At 38.2% G+C, this 17,570-nt stretch overlaps 1 protein-coding gene across 2 annotated transcripts; it reads left to right on the top strand.

The window, feature by feature from the left end:
- The first annotated feature begins 460 nt into the window (after positions 1-460).
- Positions 461-15,500, top strand: LOC108231348 (RNA-binding protein 6). Of its 2 annotated transcripts, none has more exons than XM_017408362.3 (23): positions 461-606; positions 1,092-1,157; positions 2,201-3,728; positions 3,822-3,911; positions 4,000-4,069; positions 4,948-5,021; positions 8,248-8,322; positions 8,723-8,996; positions 9,083-9,240; positions 9,363-9,463; positions 9,547-9,616; positions 10,017-10,104; positions 10,880-10,932; positions 11,010-11,142; positions 11,322-11,419; positions 12,365-12,715; positions 12,809-12,958; positions 13,043-13,108; positions 13,193-13,420; positions 13,499-13,573; positions 14,651-14,748; positions 14,849-14,897; positions 14,980-15,500. In XM_017408362.3, exons 2-23 carry the CDS (start codon positions 1,105-1,107, stop codon positions 15,067-15,069), a joined length of 3,972 nt encoding a protein of 1,323 aa, XP_017263851.1. In that variant the 5' UTR covers positions 461-606; positions 1,092-1,104; the 3' UTR covers positions 15,070-15,500. The 2 variants fall into 2 exon arrangements, with proteins under 2 accessions (XP_017263851.1, XP_017263850.1); XM_017408361.3 differs by having other exon boundaries at positions 14,977-15,500.
- Positions 15,501-17,570: the final 2,070 nt, after the last annotated feature.

The raw sequence follows: 17,570 nt of genomic DNA, 5'->3' as shown, positions 1-17,570 counted from the left end.
GAAAATAATTAGATTTTTTAAAATACTGTACAGTATGAATGACAAGTGCTATCATACACACTTCCTATGTGTTCCTGCTCATGTTGGTGTGAAGGAAAATGAACAAATAAATATAAACTCTTCGCCTAACCCAAAAACGAAGAAAAAACCCGACAGACCTATATTTCATTGCAACAAATGTGCAGTCAGTCTAGCAGAATTTTTATTTTATTCAACAATATGTGATTGTTGTGAAGAAAATGGAGACAGGAAATGAGGCAAATGAAACAGGAAATAGGAAGTTAAATAGCGAAAATACAGCAACAGAAAATTAATCGTTTTAATTTATAACAAATGCAAAAAACTCCCAGCATTTTTCTAAAGTAAAAAGGACAAATAGTCTTGTTGTCTTTGCACATTTAGTATGTTCACGTTCCTTTCCAGTAGGTGGCAGAGAGGCGCCATCAAGCCGGCCTAATAAATCCAAACGAAGAAGAAGAAGAAAAAGCAGCTCTGTCGCCTCCGCAGTGATAGAAGAAGAAAAACGCCAGCCTCCATTTTTCATCAGTTCCTTCAACGACGAGTTTATTTTATTTATTTAAAAACTGAGCTCTAAAACTAATCAAGGTGGGTTTTATATAAACATATATTTTATCATCCTAAAACCAATGAAACATGTTTCGTGGTAGCATATAAACGCGGACATTTGCTAGTGTTAGCAAATAGCCTTAAAGCGTCACTGATTTATTATTTGTTGTTTGTTATAGGTTAACAGTGGTGACTTTTCTCCGATTCCAAACCACTAATATTTCCATTACTGCTCTGTTGAAAACCTGCAGTAAATATCATTTTTTTGCGGCCGATATTTGCTTTCTGTTTTTGCCGTGGCGTAGATGAGGGCCTACAGAGAGAGTGGGCTACTGTAGCAGTGACTTTTTGAGGAAATTACATTCTCGACATTAGCTCATAAATAACTATATTAATGTTGCTATACGCCCAGTTACTACAATTTAGAGTCTATCCGTCAAAGTTCATTTGCAACCACGACACAAAAGTGGCATCCACCTGCAATTTTTGATCATTTACTTTTACTTTTATTTTACTTTATGCAGGTTGTATACAATCATGTGGGAAGGACCAGGCCCAGGACGAGGACCATGGGGAGGGCCACATTTTCGGTAAGCAAGTCTTTTTAAATATTAAATGTGCACCTAAAGTTCATCCGAGTGATAAGAAGTATGTGTTTGTGTGCATATATATACCTTAAGGTAAATGTTTTTATGTCATGCTTTGAAACAGTGTATGCTAAAATTAGTCACCATATATTTCCAGAGTTCAGTGTAATAGGGAAGCTGTAGAAATTTTATAAATTGGATGTAGGGCTGCCAGTGTCTGTTTATTTTGATCATACTGTCGACTAATTTATCGATTAATATACTAATCTACACTATTTTTCCTCCAAAAAAGTCACAAAGCACAATTTCTTTGAGTTCACTACCTATCAACTCCAACACACCTGATTTGAATCAATGGGTGATTAACAGGCTTCTGCAGAACATGAAGAGGTGATTTAACCTCTGAACCAGGTGTGTTGGAGCAGGGAAACAAGGAAAACATGCAGGATAGTGGCCCTTGAGGACCAGGATTGGACACCCCTGTCTTAGACCTAAACATTTCAGAGGCATGTGTGTTGTTAGCAGTAATTTTAGTTATGAATTATTATTCAAGTATAAATAAAGAACATGACTCAAGAGATGAACTTGTTTTGTGTGCAGAACAAAGGTGTGGCTCTAACAGGGCAGTTTGGTGACACTATTCTGATCGTTTACATTATTCTTTTAACGTTAGGCTTAGTCCGTATATCTGTTTTTACTTGAAGCTTTACATGGTAATGTTGTTGCACAATTTTCTGGTTGTAATGATTCAAGCTAAACGTTTTATATGGTTTTTAGCTTTTAAACCATACTGGCAGCACATTTATTTGGTTGTGATCTAGACAAACTTTTGGTCAATTCTAGATCACAGACTATATCTAGGTGTTTATTCATCACCTTTTGACTTAAATGTTTTTTTTATGTGCTACTGCCCCAGTGTCAGTGCTGGCATTGTAATATGCTGTGTCAAAGCAAGAAAGTAATCTTAATTGACAACTTATCCTAGTCCTACTTTGCTCCTCTGTTGTGTGCATTCCATTGGGCTAATATATCAATGTGCATTTCAGTGGTGATCAACGGGGAGAGATGTTTGGTGGCCACGATCATCCAATGCCATGTTTTAGAGGCAGAGATGGGATGAACATGGGTCCCATGGGTCAGATGGGCCCAAGACATCAAGGTTTACACCCTATGGACAGGAGGAGGATGGATGGGCCACCCATGAGGGGACCGATGCATATGGACCCACGAGAGATGCTAGGAAGAGACTCAAACCAAGAATTTTTCAGACCTGGAGAGGAGGCAGACTTCAGATTCAGGAGGCATGTTGAAGTTTCCATTAGAGAAAAAATAATGAATGCCTCTGATTTTCCAGGACCTGGCAGGGGTTTAGGAGACATGGGAAGCAGGGATATGCCTCCATGGGATTCAAACAAGAGATTTTTTGACACGAGAGACAGAGAATCAATTCATCATGACATGCCACGGTTCAACAGACCTAATTTCGATGACAGAAGAGGTTTTCCTATGGATCGAATGGAACCAAATGACGGATTTGGGGAGATGCGTGATAGATACCCAATGGGTGTCCATGATGCTGGTCGCTATGATAAGGACTGCCCCCCACATGAAAAGAGAGGGATAGACATTGATAGAAGAGGACAGCCACCTTTCAATCCAAGAAATAGATTTGATTCTGATGTGGATTTCAGAAATCAGCCTGGACCACCAGTTGAGTTTAAAGGTAGAGATCGGTCTCCTTTAAGATTTGGAAGGAGTAATGACCCTCCAGTGGACAGGGAAAGATCAGACATGCCCTCAAATGTTGGTCCTCGGCAGTCAGAGTTCATGGATTCAAAAGACAGCGTGGGTAACAGACAGTATCCAAGTGGTACTTCTGTTATGGATTATCGAAGTGGTGAGGAGATGACTCTTGCTGAAGAGTGGAAGAACCGTCATAAGGACAAGAATCCTTTCCTGGACAAAAATATGGGAGTTGTACCTGAACCCAACTTCCCGGTAGGCTTTGTCAGTGATGTGAACCTTAGGGACTCACTTTCATTTAATGACAGGAATAAACCACCTGTTGGCTTCCAAGGTGAAGATGGTAGTTTTACTTCCAGTGACCATTTTCTTGCAAAGGATCTACCAACAATTGGCAGCAAGAGTCCACAACATCATCCACTCCCAGAAATAAAACCCTTACCTATTCAGCTGGATAGAGAAAATAAAAAGTGGCTTGAAGAAAAGGATCCAAAATACATTTTTAATAAACCAAATTGCGATGAAAGGCCCCCTTATCTTCAAGGAAAGAATGAGCCTTCCTGTGGGAGTCAAGACCCCAGTGATTCCTTTAAAGAGATGAAAAATATCTCACGTGATCAAGTTCCTTCCATAGATGACTTTGGAAATGAACAAAATTTCCAAACAGGCAGCACATTACAAGCAAAAGATCAGGACTATAGGGACATAGATTACAGAACAGGGTCTGCAGTGTTGTTTGACTACAAACACAAAGAATTTCCGCAAGCAGAGGAACTCCTCAAGGATTCCAAATCAATCACCCCTTCAGCATTCACAGATTCTGGTTCCCAGGTATGTGTATTTTTTAATCTCTTTTCAGTTCTCTAGAAATGACATTAGTAGTTTTTATGTTATGGTTTATTTCCTGTGACCATTCTCTGCAAGGATCAAGATTACAGAAATGCATCAGTGAAGAACAAAGTTTCAAATATTATATCCATATCTGGTATTCCAAAGACTACCACAGTGGATCAGGTAATCACAGAAAAAAAATTGGCTTTGTTTTATAGATTCTGGTGGTTGTTATGGTATAACTGACCTGGATTAATATTGCCTCTCGTAGATTCTCGGTTCCTTTGCAGTCCGTGATGGTGTGCCAATGCAGGGGATTAAAATCCAAGATGTTGTTCCAGGTAAGAATTAAGGTTCTTTGAGAATGTATTTGGGGCAATCGATCGCTAACATGTCCCTCGACATTTCGCTGTGGCAATATCCGAACCTCCGCCTTTTTTATTTCTTTACATTCTTGGTTGCTTTTATTGGTGATGACGTGTGTCGATTCGCTCGGTGAAAATGAAGGGGGGGGGCTGCATTCACACATTCATTTTACGAAGTCTGAGGATGAGTGGACATTGAGGTCCACATTTAGAGGATTGAGAACAGCTTTTGGAGTGATATTTATAGTGTTGGTGACAGAAGATCTGTGACAAGTGACAGTAAATTTGCCCTTTACGAACACTAGTGAAAAATAAGAAAAGAAATTGGGAATGGAAACCGCCTTGGAAGCACTTTGTTCATCCTGCTGTTATAAACACTTGTTGTAAAGTCAAAGTCTTTCTCAGTTTTCTGTGCTGTACACACGGTGCCTCCATGTTGCCAAGCCTTTTTGAAGAGAATATGTCTCAAAGGCCATCTTTTCTTTCCAAAAGTATCCAAACGGCATCACAGGTGGTGCTTTGAATTGAAATAAACACAAAGTTTTTGTGGTGGACGCCACTCAAATGTTTACTGCCAGTGGTCTGGGATATATGAATGCTAAGGCTTGGCAATTAAAGCCTTTCATTCATGGTGAAGTTTGATACATTACCTCACTGCTGTAATGACTTAAAAAATAAGAGGGAGAAAAATGTCTGCCTGTAAAGGTATGTGTTTCAATAGAGGTGTACAAAAGTGTACTCGCATTGACGTCGATGTGCTTACGAATGTTTTTTTTTTTTTTTTTCCACTTGGTTATTGTCATTACTGGCATTGACTAACAAAAACCCGTCTGTATTTCAAATGCTGTCCCCAGGTTACAGCTACGATATGGCCTATGTGGAGTTTTTAAACCTCAAGGATGCAGTCCACTTCATGGAGTCCAACAAGGTGGCCCATCCTCGTCACTCTAAGAAGGCCGTCTCTCCCATCAGGATTTCGAGGGGTTGAGGGGGGCTCTCAGTAGCTGGGATTGGGAAGGAGTTTGGGAATGGGTTGAACTGAACTTGTTTAAGAAAAAAAAAGTCAGATGTTGACATTTTTGTTCCCAGTTAGTCCTAATATTACTTGATAGTACCGCAGATTTACTTTATTTTATTTACAAGTTTAAGAAAACATTCATTTGGAACATTATGTGAATGAATTGAGAGCAATAGGCTTCTCTCATATTGGTTATGATCTCCAACCTTTTACAATTTAGATGCAAACCACCCAAATGTAAGTTCATTTTTCAAAAAAGTAAAAATAAAACCAAGGAAAATGGTCCATCTTAACTCTTACAGTTCAAAAGTTTTACAATTAATGACAGAATATTGATTTTGGCAGTGACATTTCTGTACTCTTCCAACAATCTGTTTGGATTTAGTTTATATAACAAAAAACGAATTGGTGAAGGTTGGTTGTAGAACTTGCACTTGTTTGTAAAGAGTTCCATTTTTATGGCAATTGCAAATCTGAACTCGGCACCCAGCATTGTTTTAGCACAGTTTAAAAGCAGTATTTTAGGATGGTGGCAGTCTTACTGTTTATTCAATTCAGTTTAAGTAGTGCAAATTGACAAGTCATCTCGGTGCTGTACAGAAACATTCACAGGCATTATTAAATGCGGCCGTCCATCCTGAGCAAGCGCATTGGTGACAGTGGAAAGGAACGACTCCCTTTTAACAGGAAGAAATCTCCAGCAGAGCCAGGCTTAATGTGGGTGGACATCCGTCTCAATTAGCTGGGTTTTGAGAGGACAGGGAAGGGACCCAGACAAACAAAGAAGGGCAAGAAATGATTACAAAAATGAACATGGAGAGTAGAGTGAAGAAATGTGGTCCATTTGTCCTCCAGCAGTTCGACAGCGGCATAACTAAGGGATCGCTCAGGAAACCCAAGAAACCCCAACTATAGGAGACAATCTGTTTAATTCCAAAGACTGAGTAGTTGTCTGATCGTAGGTTTCTGAAAACCTTGCATTGAATAGTTGAGGTATATTTAGTTGACCGACTTCGCAAGTTAAAATGATCACTTTTGAGATCAGATATACTTTCCTAAATGTTTTCTTTCCTGGCTTGTACTTTGGATGTGTATAGTAGAAACAAAGTTCTTTCAAACGTCACTGCTCAAGATGACGCGGATATGTTTTCCTTGCGCTTCGGGATCATGTGTGAAAGTACCAAGGCTGAATGGGTGATGAAGGTGTTGAGGTTGATCCGCTGCTGATACCCCCGCAGAGTCACAGATCCGAGTAGGTCTTGGAAGAAGGGGTGGAGTAGCGGTGATGGGGCGGGGGTACGTGCACTACTCTAACCTACGACGCTGTTGTCACTCCGCTGAATCGGTGACACTGGTTCACTGCGTAAGCACATATATCACACAGTGCTGAGCTTTCTAAAGAGATCGAAGCTGGCTTCAGGAGGTCGCCCTTTTTTATTTATTTGTCTTTTTATTATTTTATTTTTTCAAATTTATAACTCAGATGGTACAGATGTAAAAAGGGTTAAAATGTTCTCTACGATGTTACCATTACATCTGTATTTTTAGCAATCTTTGCTTTTTATTTTGCTTTTAACCTTTTATTATGTAGATGAAAATATTTAAGCATTTGGATGCAATGCTATCCTAGTCTGATTTAATTTAGTAAATTGTTAATAATCTTGGTTGACCAGTTTTTCTCCCTGTCTTGGGATGTGCGTAAAGTTGAATATTTTTGGATTTTATTCAAGTATCTTGACAGCTTTTGTGCGGATAACCTTTACGTTTTAGTTATTTGTGGTTTCCAACAAACTCTACATCGGTGGGTGATCGGTGTGTTGCAATTTTATTTTATTTTTTTCTCAGTCTTGGAAACTTTGATTATTGGACTTTCCACCTATGTTCTGTTGTGGCTGCTGATTCTTGGTTTTCAACTTTTTTTTTTTTTCTTTATATCCTGCAATTTTTCTTGTTGCAATATGTTTCATCGGTTAATCAATCTTCAATCTCTTTAAGTTCTTTCATGAAAGTATACACATACTTTCTGTGGTTCTTTCTTGAAGCTGGCAGAGCGTTTTGGTAATTTAGGTTTGAGCTTCTCTTGGTTTGCTTGCATCGATTTGAATTAAGTTCACCTTTTGGCCAGTTCAATGCAATCTTCAGCACAGGAGCCCGTTGTAAATGGAGTCAACTTGGTTGCTGCTACAATGCGTAGCCTTTATTGGTGATTTTGTTGATGCTGTTCCTTGAGATAAGTTATGACAGCTTGTTTATTTGGCTCTAGTTTGCAATTTAATTCTTTTTTTTTTTTTCTTGTTTTGATTGAGAGAGGAAAATGTCAGTTTTATTTGTAATGGGTAGTTACATTTTGTGCAGCAAAGATTTAGAAAAATTAACCAGTATCAGTATAACTATTCGATATGCAAAACCTTCGTGGCAACTTCGGATGCAAAAGACTCAACTAGCAAACTACCTTTCAAACTATATTCCTTTTTGGCACATATGTGGTCTTTTGGCAGAAGCAGGGTTTTTCAAAAGGGTGCTGCTTGTACATGATATGCAGAGAGTTCGAACCTCTGACAGTTGTTGGTACTTTTTTGTTGTTTTTTAAAATTTAGTATAATGATATATTATTAATACTGCAGTAAGACCAATCAAGCTTAATACTTGATGGCATAAAGTAAATGCATTATCAACTATTGTAATGTTCATTTACCACTTCGTTGGTTCAGCTTTTTAGTTTAGTTAGGCTTTCATTTTAGTTTTGTTATTGATTTCATAAAAAAATCTATTTCACATTGTCATTTTTGACCTTTTAGTTGGTGGGTAGTTTTCTCTGTCGTCTGACAAACAAACCAAACGATTATTTGATAGGCTGGTCCTGCAATTTTCAGGTAAATCATAAAAAACAAAAATCCTTAGCTCAAAGTGGTAGCTTCCTCGAAACGATGCTAGGATGGAGGCAAATGGCCAATGTGTGTCAGGACCACGGACCTCGACTTTGCACACTACCATAAGTGCTGGGCCCTTTTATCCTGAGCAATCATGGAGTGTGGCCAAACCTGCCTTAGTGCATGTCGGTTGCGATTGGTATTATTTTAGCAGCTTCGCTATTGTGGAACAATGCTAAGTGGTGTGTTTTGTTATTTTTTTCCAGGGTTTCCTAAAGCTTGGCACTAGAATGGCTTGCATGAAGTATGTCCAGCCAGATGAGTGTAAAAGAGATGTTTATGTGAGTATGATGAGAGAAAGTAATTTCCTTATTATCATGATACAAAATAATGAATAAATAGAAATTCAGTCTAAGCACTATTTTAAAAATGCAAATATATAAATAAATGGCACATGTTCTTACAATATTTATTGTAAAATTTGCAGAATATTTACACTATTTTGGCATTTTAGCTATGTTACATTAATCAGAAATACCAGTATCAGGTGTTTATATGTGCCATGTGTCTTTGGCATTTGATTTCACCAAACCAGTGGAGTTTATAAAGTACTATAACTATGAAACACTTCAGACTTTCAGCTGAATCCCATTTTTCTGTTAAACCCACCATTACTTTAGCTTGCCTTTTTTGTATTTTTATAACAAAAAACATCCTTCTCTTCTCACCTTTTTAAAACAGGAATCAGACCACCAAGTACCCCAACCCCAGGACTCCCAGTTACACAGATCAGATGAACCTTCAGAAGTGCCGAATGGGTCGAACCCAAATCACCCTATGGAGCAACTGTCCCATGGTCGGTGGCAGCGTAGCTCTGACCTGACTCCAGAGGCCTGGCAGCAGCAGGTAGACCAACAACTCCAGGAAGAAGAAGAAGAAACAGAGCAACAGGGAGACTCTTTGAACAACAATCACGGCTTGCAGAACTCCAAATCTGTCTTCTCAGAAAGCAAAAGTACATTAGCTCCTTGTTCTATCTGTCTTCAAGTATAAAATGCTACAGAGCCACACTCTCATCATTTTCCCCATGCCCTTTTACAGCCATGATAATAAAGAATTTAAGGCGCATCACCACTGTGGAGACAATCCTGAAAGCTTTGGATCCATTTGCCTATCTGGATGAAAGAAATGTTCGTCTTGTGAAGGCGAAGCCACCTGGAACGAAGTGCTTCTGCTTTGTTGACATGGACTCCCACGAGGTACTTTTTGATGTCAGCAAACCCAGTTAGCTGTTTTTGAATTTTGTGTTTATGCCGAGTTCGGAAATACCTGCTGTGTACCGCGTTCATCACAAAATGTTATTTTCTTTTTTTATTCTCAGCAAGTGACACGTCTGGTTGAGCTCCTCACTGAACCCAAGCCTCTTTTTATCGACGGAGTCCGAGTTCAAGTTGAAGTTGCACGACCACTCAAGAACCCCAAGTAAGTTTAAAAGCTTCTCTTATCCATCCTGTACTTAAGAAAAGCAAAGTAACTAATTGCTTGAGATTTATCTTATGTTTTAGTTTGAAGAAGGATTATGATAAATCAAATGCTATCATCCCTGAGCATCCGTCTGAGCCAGGCGTGATGCTGGTAAGTTGTCATCTTTACATTATTTTTAGCCTTTCAGCTAAACATTTCATTTAAAGCTGAAGAGAGAGAATGAGAGAGTCCAGTAAAAATCTGTCACTAACAAAAATGAAAATGCTAAATTTAAAAGAACATTTCTGGGAAATTCAATACAAAAGAGCAAAATAAAGGGACTGTAGGTGTTATTAGAGAAGTGGACACCTGAAGAGACGAGTTTAAAGATTACTTAAGGTTTAGGGGGATGTTTGTTCTCTCATTTTTTGTTTTTGCATCAGTAGGGAACGACAAATAGAAAAATGTAGATTGAGAAGCATGGCACTAATAAATACAAACATTAATATTGGACAAAAAAAGTAATAAAATGATTGTCTTTGGTAATTTTTCTGTGTTATGTTAATTACAGCTGCAGCCATACCCTCAACCTCTGCAGTACGTTCCACATTTGATGCCGCCTACTGTTGCCCCTCCTGCAATGATGGTCGCAATGCCAGGTGACTATTCAATTCTGTATTATGGCATTTTACTCCTAATCCACTGTTGAAGCTTAAAGCCATAATCACTGTCAAAATACACGTTTTCAATGTGTTTGATTAGATTTTTTTGTACATGTGTATAATCTTTGATTTAAAAAAAACAAAACACTAAATATCCATCGTTTACTACCAAAAGTCTACCGCTTAATTTGTAGTAAATGAGCGAAATCAGCAGAATCGGGTTTTGTTGCCAACAAATACAAATGTTTACGAGTACACTTCAGATAGTCTTGGTGGATAATGAGTTGGTAAAATAATCCCTGGATGTAAACTGAGTCGGAGGGAGAACAGTGGAATCATAGACGCCAGGTTGACAAAGAAAAGGTAAAGTTCTTCTCTCCTCTTCTGAGGGGGGAAAAAAAAAACAACTAAAAGCTGAGAAGACGGGTCGACAGAAGTAGTTATATTGAGAGAGGAAATCGATCGAGTGGTGGAAAGCTATAAAGCAAAAGTTGTGGCTAAGATCATAGGCAAATGAGCTGTGCAGAGATATTCTGATCTCTAATGAGAATTTCTGTAACATATCGCCAAATTTAGTTATAAATAAAGGTGAGGAATATTTGCTATTTTTTAACACAACTCCTACCAAAAACTCATTCACCCCCAAACAATCACTTAATGATGTAGAGATTCTTTCAGAGACATAACAGTTCAAATCAAAAAACTATTGTGGCTTTAAATATCAAGCAGCCTTTTTTTAAATTTTTTTAACCATTATTTATTTTGCCATTAGGCGATTTATTGACCGTACATCCTGCTGTGTCATCAGACCCCAGCCTGAGCCAGGTAGACTGCAAATCAAAATAACCACAGATAAACCAAACAGAAATCAGGATATTTAACTTCATTTTAACCTCACACAGGGCATCGGCTGTGGAGAAGCTCCTGCTGCAGCTCCTGTTGCAGCTCCGGGATACCAGCCAGATGAAGTTCCTGTTCCCACAGACTCGTCAGACATGGCTGCCACCACAGACGGATCACAGACTTGTGGTTATGGTAAGAAGAAACCTCAAGTTTAATAATGTTTACAAAACCTTTAAAATGGTCACTACAGGTTTTAAACAAGCATAGTCATATACACTGTATTTGCATGTTTTTTTTTCTCCTTTCAAAGATCACTGCAGCTGATATTTCCTTTTTTTTTTTTTTTTTTTAATCAACTACATTTCCTTCAGGTTCTGAGATTCCTGACACATCCAAGTACTTATATGATTCAACGTCTGGTTTCTTCTACGATCCAGAGACAACACTGTACTACGACCCAAACTCAAGGGTAAGAGTCAGCAGTGGGGTTTTTTTTTGGTTGTTTTTAATTTTTTGGCTGTTTTTGTCTATAAATAAATATCCCCTGCAGCTGGTTTTATGCTCCAAAACAGTCTTAAACATGGAGCAGTTTCTATACATGTACATAGTTATGTTACTTGGCTTCAGTAAAACTTTACTGCAGACAATTTGATTTTCTATTTTTGCAGCTGTGGATGTCTGTCACACTACCTGTAAATCCTGTGGATTTGTATAAATCTGTAAAAGGGCCGTAAGAATTATTTAAAACTGTAAACCTTTTTAGTGACTTTACCTAGTGATTATTTCTTCTATATATTTAATGCAACTTTTAAAATGTATAAAAAAACGTCTTGATGATGCTGCTGCAGTTTTTTTGCAAAAACAGCCACAAACTTAAAAAATAAAATACAACATCTTGTTGCTTTTTTACAGAGTAGAATCTGCTCGGTTATGTTTTATAAAACAACATTAGTGCTACATTTTCATATCAGTTAAAGTATGTTTAATTTAAAATTAGATGTACTTCTGTAGCGTGTGTGTGGGCTGTTTCTATGACTCAGGCAGTAAATTATAGCTAAATAAGTACATGAATAAAAGTGAGTAACTAGGCTTATTACTTTTTTCTCAGTGTCATTTTAGCTATTAATGTGTTTTAAATATGTGTAAATTTAGATTACGGTTGTTGTTTTAAAGTATTGGCACATAAACTGAACTCACTCCATTCTGAAAAACTCATTTTCTCACTGAGTTTGCCTTGTTTGAAGACTAAGTCATACCTAAAAGCCTAATTAGGTGAACAATGATGAATTGTTGAATCCAAAATAGTTTTTAAAAAAGTCATCTTTGTAAACTTTTTAGTAGTATGCTTGAGTTGGTTCATTTCTAAATTTTTGTTACCTCTCTTCTTATTCTTACCACTTCTTTTCCTGTTTAGTATTTTTACAATTCGCAAACCCAGGAGTACTTGTACTGGGACGCCACGTCGAAAGCCTTCATCCCAGTTCCAGGAGGGAACTCTCCAGAAACCCACCAGACGACGATGACTCCAGAAGACCAGGCCATTCTGTCCAACCCAGCTGCGGATGCTCCTCTGGAAATGAAGAGGCCGTCGAAGCCGCCCCAGCCTTTCGCAGCTGCTCCGGCTGCCGTTTCAGGCTGCGGCTCTGCAGAGTCCGTCCCAGCTGCCACAGTGGCTCTTGACAGCAAGGACGAGGACGAGTCTCCTAAAAAGGACAAAGAGAAGGACGGCAAAGACGACAGACCGAAAAGTCTAGCTGCTGTCAAGGTAACACTTCTAAACTCATTCAGCTGGACAGTGATGTGCAAAATAAAATGTATAGATCCCCAACAGTTAGGTTTGTCTTGTTGCTGTTTGCAGATAATGAAAGATATGGAGCGCTGGGCAAAGATTCAGAATCGCCAGAAGGAAAGCGTGCGTGCTCCATCTCCAATCCTGAAGACAGAAATGGACATTGAGAGAAGGCCATCAAAGTCGGCTGATGCTGCTTTTGCTATATTTGAGAGGAAGGTCAGGGGCTCGCCTTAATAAGCATCTGTAATCCCTCTCATACCAGTAATAGGTTTAACTCTTTTCATCCCTTTGTTGTTATAGATCTCAGGTGGTGATGGTCTTTTTAAGAAACCCCTCACTCCTGTCATAAAAGAAGAAAAATCAAAAGTAAGAATCATCCCTATTTCCAAGTGTTTGGATAGATTTAATCTTATTGCCACTTATCTAAAATCTGTCTGTTGTCTCTCTCAGAGTTCGATGGGCTCTTTGGGTCTGCTGGCATCAGACTATGGAGCTGGAAGTGATGAAGAGGTGGAAGAAGATAAGGAGGAGGCAGCTAAAAACAGTCAGAAGAGGCAGCCGGAGGAGAAGGAGGACAAACTGACAGACTGGAAGAAGATGGCCTGTCTGCTGTGCAGGAGACAGTTCCCCAACAAAGATGCTCTGATCCGCCACCAGCAGCTCTCAGATCTGCATAAAGTACGACCCTTTAACTTGTGTATAAATAGTAGGTAAAGTTAAATATTTCCTCTAATACTTGTTTTATTGTCTAAACAGCAAAATATGGAGATCCACCTCAAGATCAAGAGGTCAAAGAAGGAACTAGAAGCACTTGAGAACCAGGAAAAAGAAGTAAGTGTCGAAGTTCTGCTGAGGAACCTATAATGTTATCAGATGATACAAAGTGTGGGACTCTCTAGGAATCACACCATTTGATTATGATTCAGAGGGCTGGGACACGAATATAAAACAAATATTGATGCATCTTTCTCTCCTGCTCACTTCCCCCAGGTGACTACTTGACACCTTTAAATCAAATTATTTGTAATGAGCCAACATGATTTTACTTTCAGTGTCTTTTATTAATAAATCAAAGTAATGTAAGTTCTGAAAACTGTTTGCTGAACTGAAATCACAGCTTTCATACAAAAAAACTTGTGAACTTTAGCTCATTTTAAATAACATAAACAAAGGGGGAAAAAAATCAAGACCTCTCAGTATAAAGTGCCTCAGACAAAAAATAAAGAAAAACAAATCTATAAACAAATGAATAAAATAAACAAATTCTTTACTAGCAGCTCTCATGCGAAAACGCTTGTGGACTTCAGCTCATTCTGAACAGCTTACAACAACAAACAGCTGCTCCTGAGTTTGCAACATAACACAAAAGCTCTGGTTCTCAACAAATAAATACAGACGCAAATCCTCTGCAATAAAAGTTGCGATGGAAGTTGGGTGGAAACTTTAAAATCACTCACTCAGTGGTCTTCATGTTAGCGGTGGCAGCCACCGGCTCTTATTCTTCCTCCTTTGGGTGGAAACGGAAAATGGTTTCTTGTTTCCAAAATATTTTTAGTTTATTTTTACACAACTTGTATATAGTGTGGCTCTTATCCAGGTCTTTTTCCTCTTCAGCTTCCTAGAAATTGAACTGCTTCCAAATGCTTTCATTGCAGAGGACGTCTGATGTTTATCTGGCTCAGCCATCTCATGTGTCTGTTGTGAACACGCCATAAACTATCTGAGCGCTGCGCCTCCAGCATGTTCTGCCTTCTGCCTTCCTCAGCATTATGATATTGACATCAGCGAAACAGATTGTCCATGTTTGCATCAGGATGCATCTAAAAAGATTTTAACCACAACCTGTAGCTGATATTGTTGATGTTGTGTACTATAGTATACATTAAAGGTATTCTTCTTCTTCAACAGCTTAACTCTAAAGGAGCTTCCAGATCACCAGAACAGAAAAGAAGAAAACACCATCACCAGCAGTCACATCATCAAAACAACTGGGCTGGAAGCTCCAGGTAAACGTATGGAGTGTGAATAAAATATAAAGCAAAGAAAAATTCAAGATATGTTTTAAAAGAATGTTTCATTTATTATTTGCCTGTTTTCTGTATTCAGGGACAACAAAGTCAGTGAGAGGCCTGGACTGGGGTCTGAACCTGTTCAAGTGAGCCTGATAGTTGATTTATCTCATATAGAGTCCTGTAATCATGTAGATGTTCTTTAACCCTTTTTTTTTTCTACAGCAGAAGAAAAAAGAGCATGTTGCCTGGGACCACAAGACCTACAAAGAAGCAGTGCGCAAAGCCATGTTCGCACGGTATAAGGAACTTGAGTAATCTCATCTGGACAAATCTTCTCTTTGATATGTGAATCGTTTATGACATCCTCACCCGCCTTTTGCATTAGAAATGTGTTTTTTTTTTTTACCATTTCTCTGCCTCTGACATTGTTACTCACAGTTTACACCGTGGAAAACAGATGAGATATGATGTAATGAACACATTAAGTCTCCAGTGAATCTAAACGGTTAACAGGAAAAAGTCCTCAAGGTATTTTGTATGAATTATTTCATTCTTTTGATTTCTGTGGCCTGTACAGTTGTGAAATGTCCATCCTCCCCACCCACCCTTTTTTTTAAATTGTTAATATTGCAAGACTGGACTCGGATACATTTTCTTTTAAACTGAAAGATGTTAATATTTTAATTTTCGTGGCTTGAAATTGCCAAAATTTCTGCTTGTCTAAAGTAAAAAAGGAAAAAGACTAATTTGTGTTCGTCTTTAATGTTTGCATTGCAATCAACTAAACACTAGATGGCAGTATGACACCATCTTTTCTGATTATAGATCAAGGAAATCAGTTACGTGATCCAAAACCACAGTAATAGTTCTCTTAAACATGTAAAGGAAATGCTTTTAGTTTTTTTTTTTATTCCCCCTGAACATCAGTTGTGTTTTCATAAATCAGGTCATTTGTTTTCTGACATTCAGTTTGAGATTTTAGATGATTTGATATTCTCTGTCGTGCACTTCACGTTTTGGAATATAAATACTCCTTTTTGGCATTCAAAGGAATAAAATAAAGGAATCGTCCCACACACATTAGGATAGCTGCGGTTTAAAGAGCGTAGGGGACTGAAGGATGTGCTGCCATCGCTCATCCGAGAGCAACAAGAACACAGAAGATTCTGTGGAGGGGAAATAATTTTGTATTGTGTCATTCCTCCAACATCCGTCAAAAGGTAAACTGGTAAAGGTGAGAATTATTTTTGAGTGAATGACAGCATAAAACAATCTGATTAGATAAGGAAACAAGGAAGAAAAAAAAACAACTTTATAGTTCTGCGTAAATCTTGTTTTGTGGCTTTGGAACAAAACCGCAGTGATTATCAGTTTCCAGATGTTTTCTTTTTGTGAGGCGGTAAGGGGACTTAACGATGTTGAACTTGGAAACAAACAAGACAGTGCTGCTGAAAGATGATCAAGCATCTCTGTATCTGCTCCAGTTTGCTCGCAGAGTTGGCAGGGAAGGTGAACGACATGAGTAGCTTTCTTCTAAATGTGACCAAGACTTTAATTTACCTTGAAGGTGCAAACATTTGCTGTCTATATACTTCTTTTTTTATTTTAACTGCATCTAACCACATTTAAGCAAAAGGGGCCACCAAGTAAAACCTCAATCCTGCATTAATAAAAATAAAAAGGGGAAATAAAGCATTTTTGTGACTGCAAGGTCTCTCTGTGTAAGAGTCAGTGAGACTTTTGTTAATTGGTTCTTCCCAGGGCTGTCATCTCCACTTTAAAAAAAAAAAAAGCCTTAAATGATAAACTGCTGTCAAAATCCAACATGCTGGAAAAAGTTTGCAGATGGCTCAGAAACCGTTTGTTTTAAGCAAAAACCTAATCATGGCCCAGTCCTGCATGACCTTGGCTGATGGAGGTCATTTTACCTCAGTATTAGGGTGTTAAAGACAAATGACATGACAATGGATTTTAGAAAAAAAAAAAAAATATATATATATATCCTTCAGTGTTGCCTCCGGTGGTCATTAATAACCAGGCTGTCAAGATGGGGGACAAGTATTAATATCATGATGCTGTCATTAACAATAAACTGAGCTTTGGTTCTTTTATTGATCCAGTCTGTAAAAAGCCCACCAGTGTGTATATTTCTGTAGACTTCATAGTCTTCTTGTCAATCAAATAATCATGATCAAGTTATCTTTTTATTGAATTAGGTGGGCTGTTTTGCTTAGTTTGCTGGTTTAAGTCACTGGTAATTAAAAATAAAAGCCAAATGTAAAAAATCTGTAAGGTGTGCAGTGAATGCACTCTGAATCTGTTTCTGAAACACTGGATCAGGAACCTTATCTGAACCCTACAGTTCATCTTTATAATGTTAGCAAACTCCTTCAAAAAGTCCTTGTAAATACTGTGACATCTTTGCTCAGTTACTTGTTACACATTCATCTTACATCAAATAAGAAACAGTTTTACAGCCAAGAATAAAACAGTATATTTATGTCCCTTCTGCTTAAATGACCACCTAAAAACTGAACGCAGTTTTCTGAAGGGAAATCAAAACAGCCCGTTGTGCATTTTTGTGGTTGCTGTTAGTCCGCGTGTCCTCGGAACAAGGACTGCTTGGATTTCTGCTGATATAAAACATAGATCATATCAAAAAGACATTTAAAAAGACTAAAATTACTTCCATATTTGCAGGGAATTTTCCGTCTGTTTTAGTCCCGCTGACAGGTTAAAATGACAACATATTTCCTTGTTGTTGTAGGTTGCTATGTCACGGCGCATAAATCAAACAAAAAAGACATTCTGGTGCA

This window comes from Kryptolebias marmoratus, linkage group LG4, assembly GCF_001649575.2.
Source record: "Kryptolebias marmoratus isolate JLee-2015 linkage group LG4, ASM164957v2, whole genome shotgun sequence".
Taxonomy (NCBI): domain Eukaryota; kingdom Metazoa; phylum Chordata; class Actinopteri; order Cyprinodontiformes; family Rivulidae; genus Kryptolebias; species Kryptolebias marmoratus.
The sequence above is the reverse complement of the archived record's forward strand: the minus strand, read 5'-3'. Positions and strand labels throughout refer to the sequence as shown.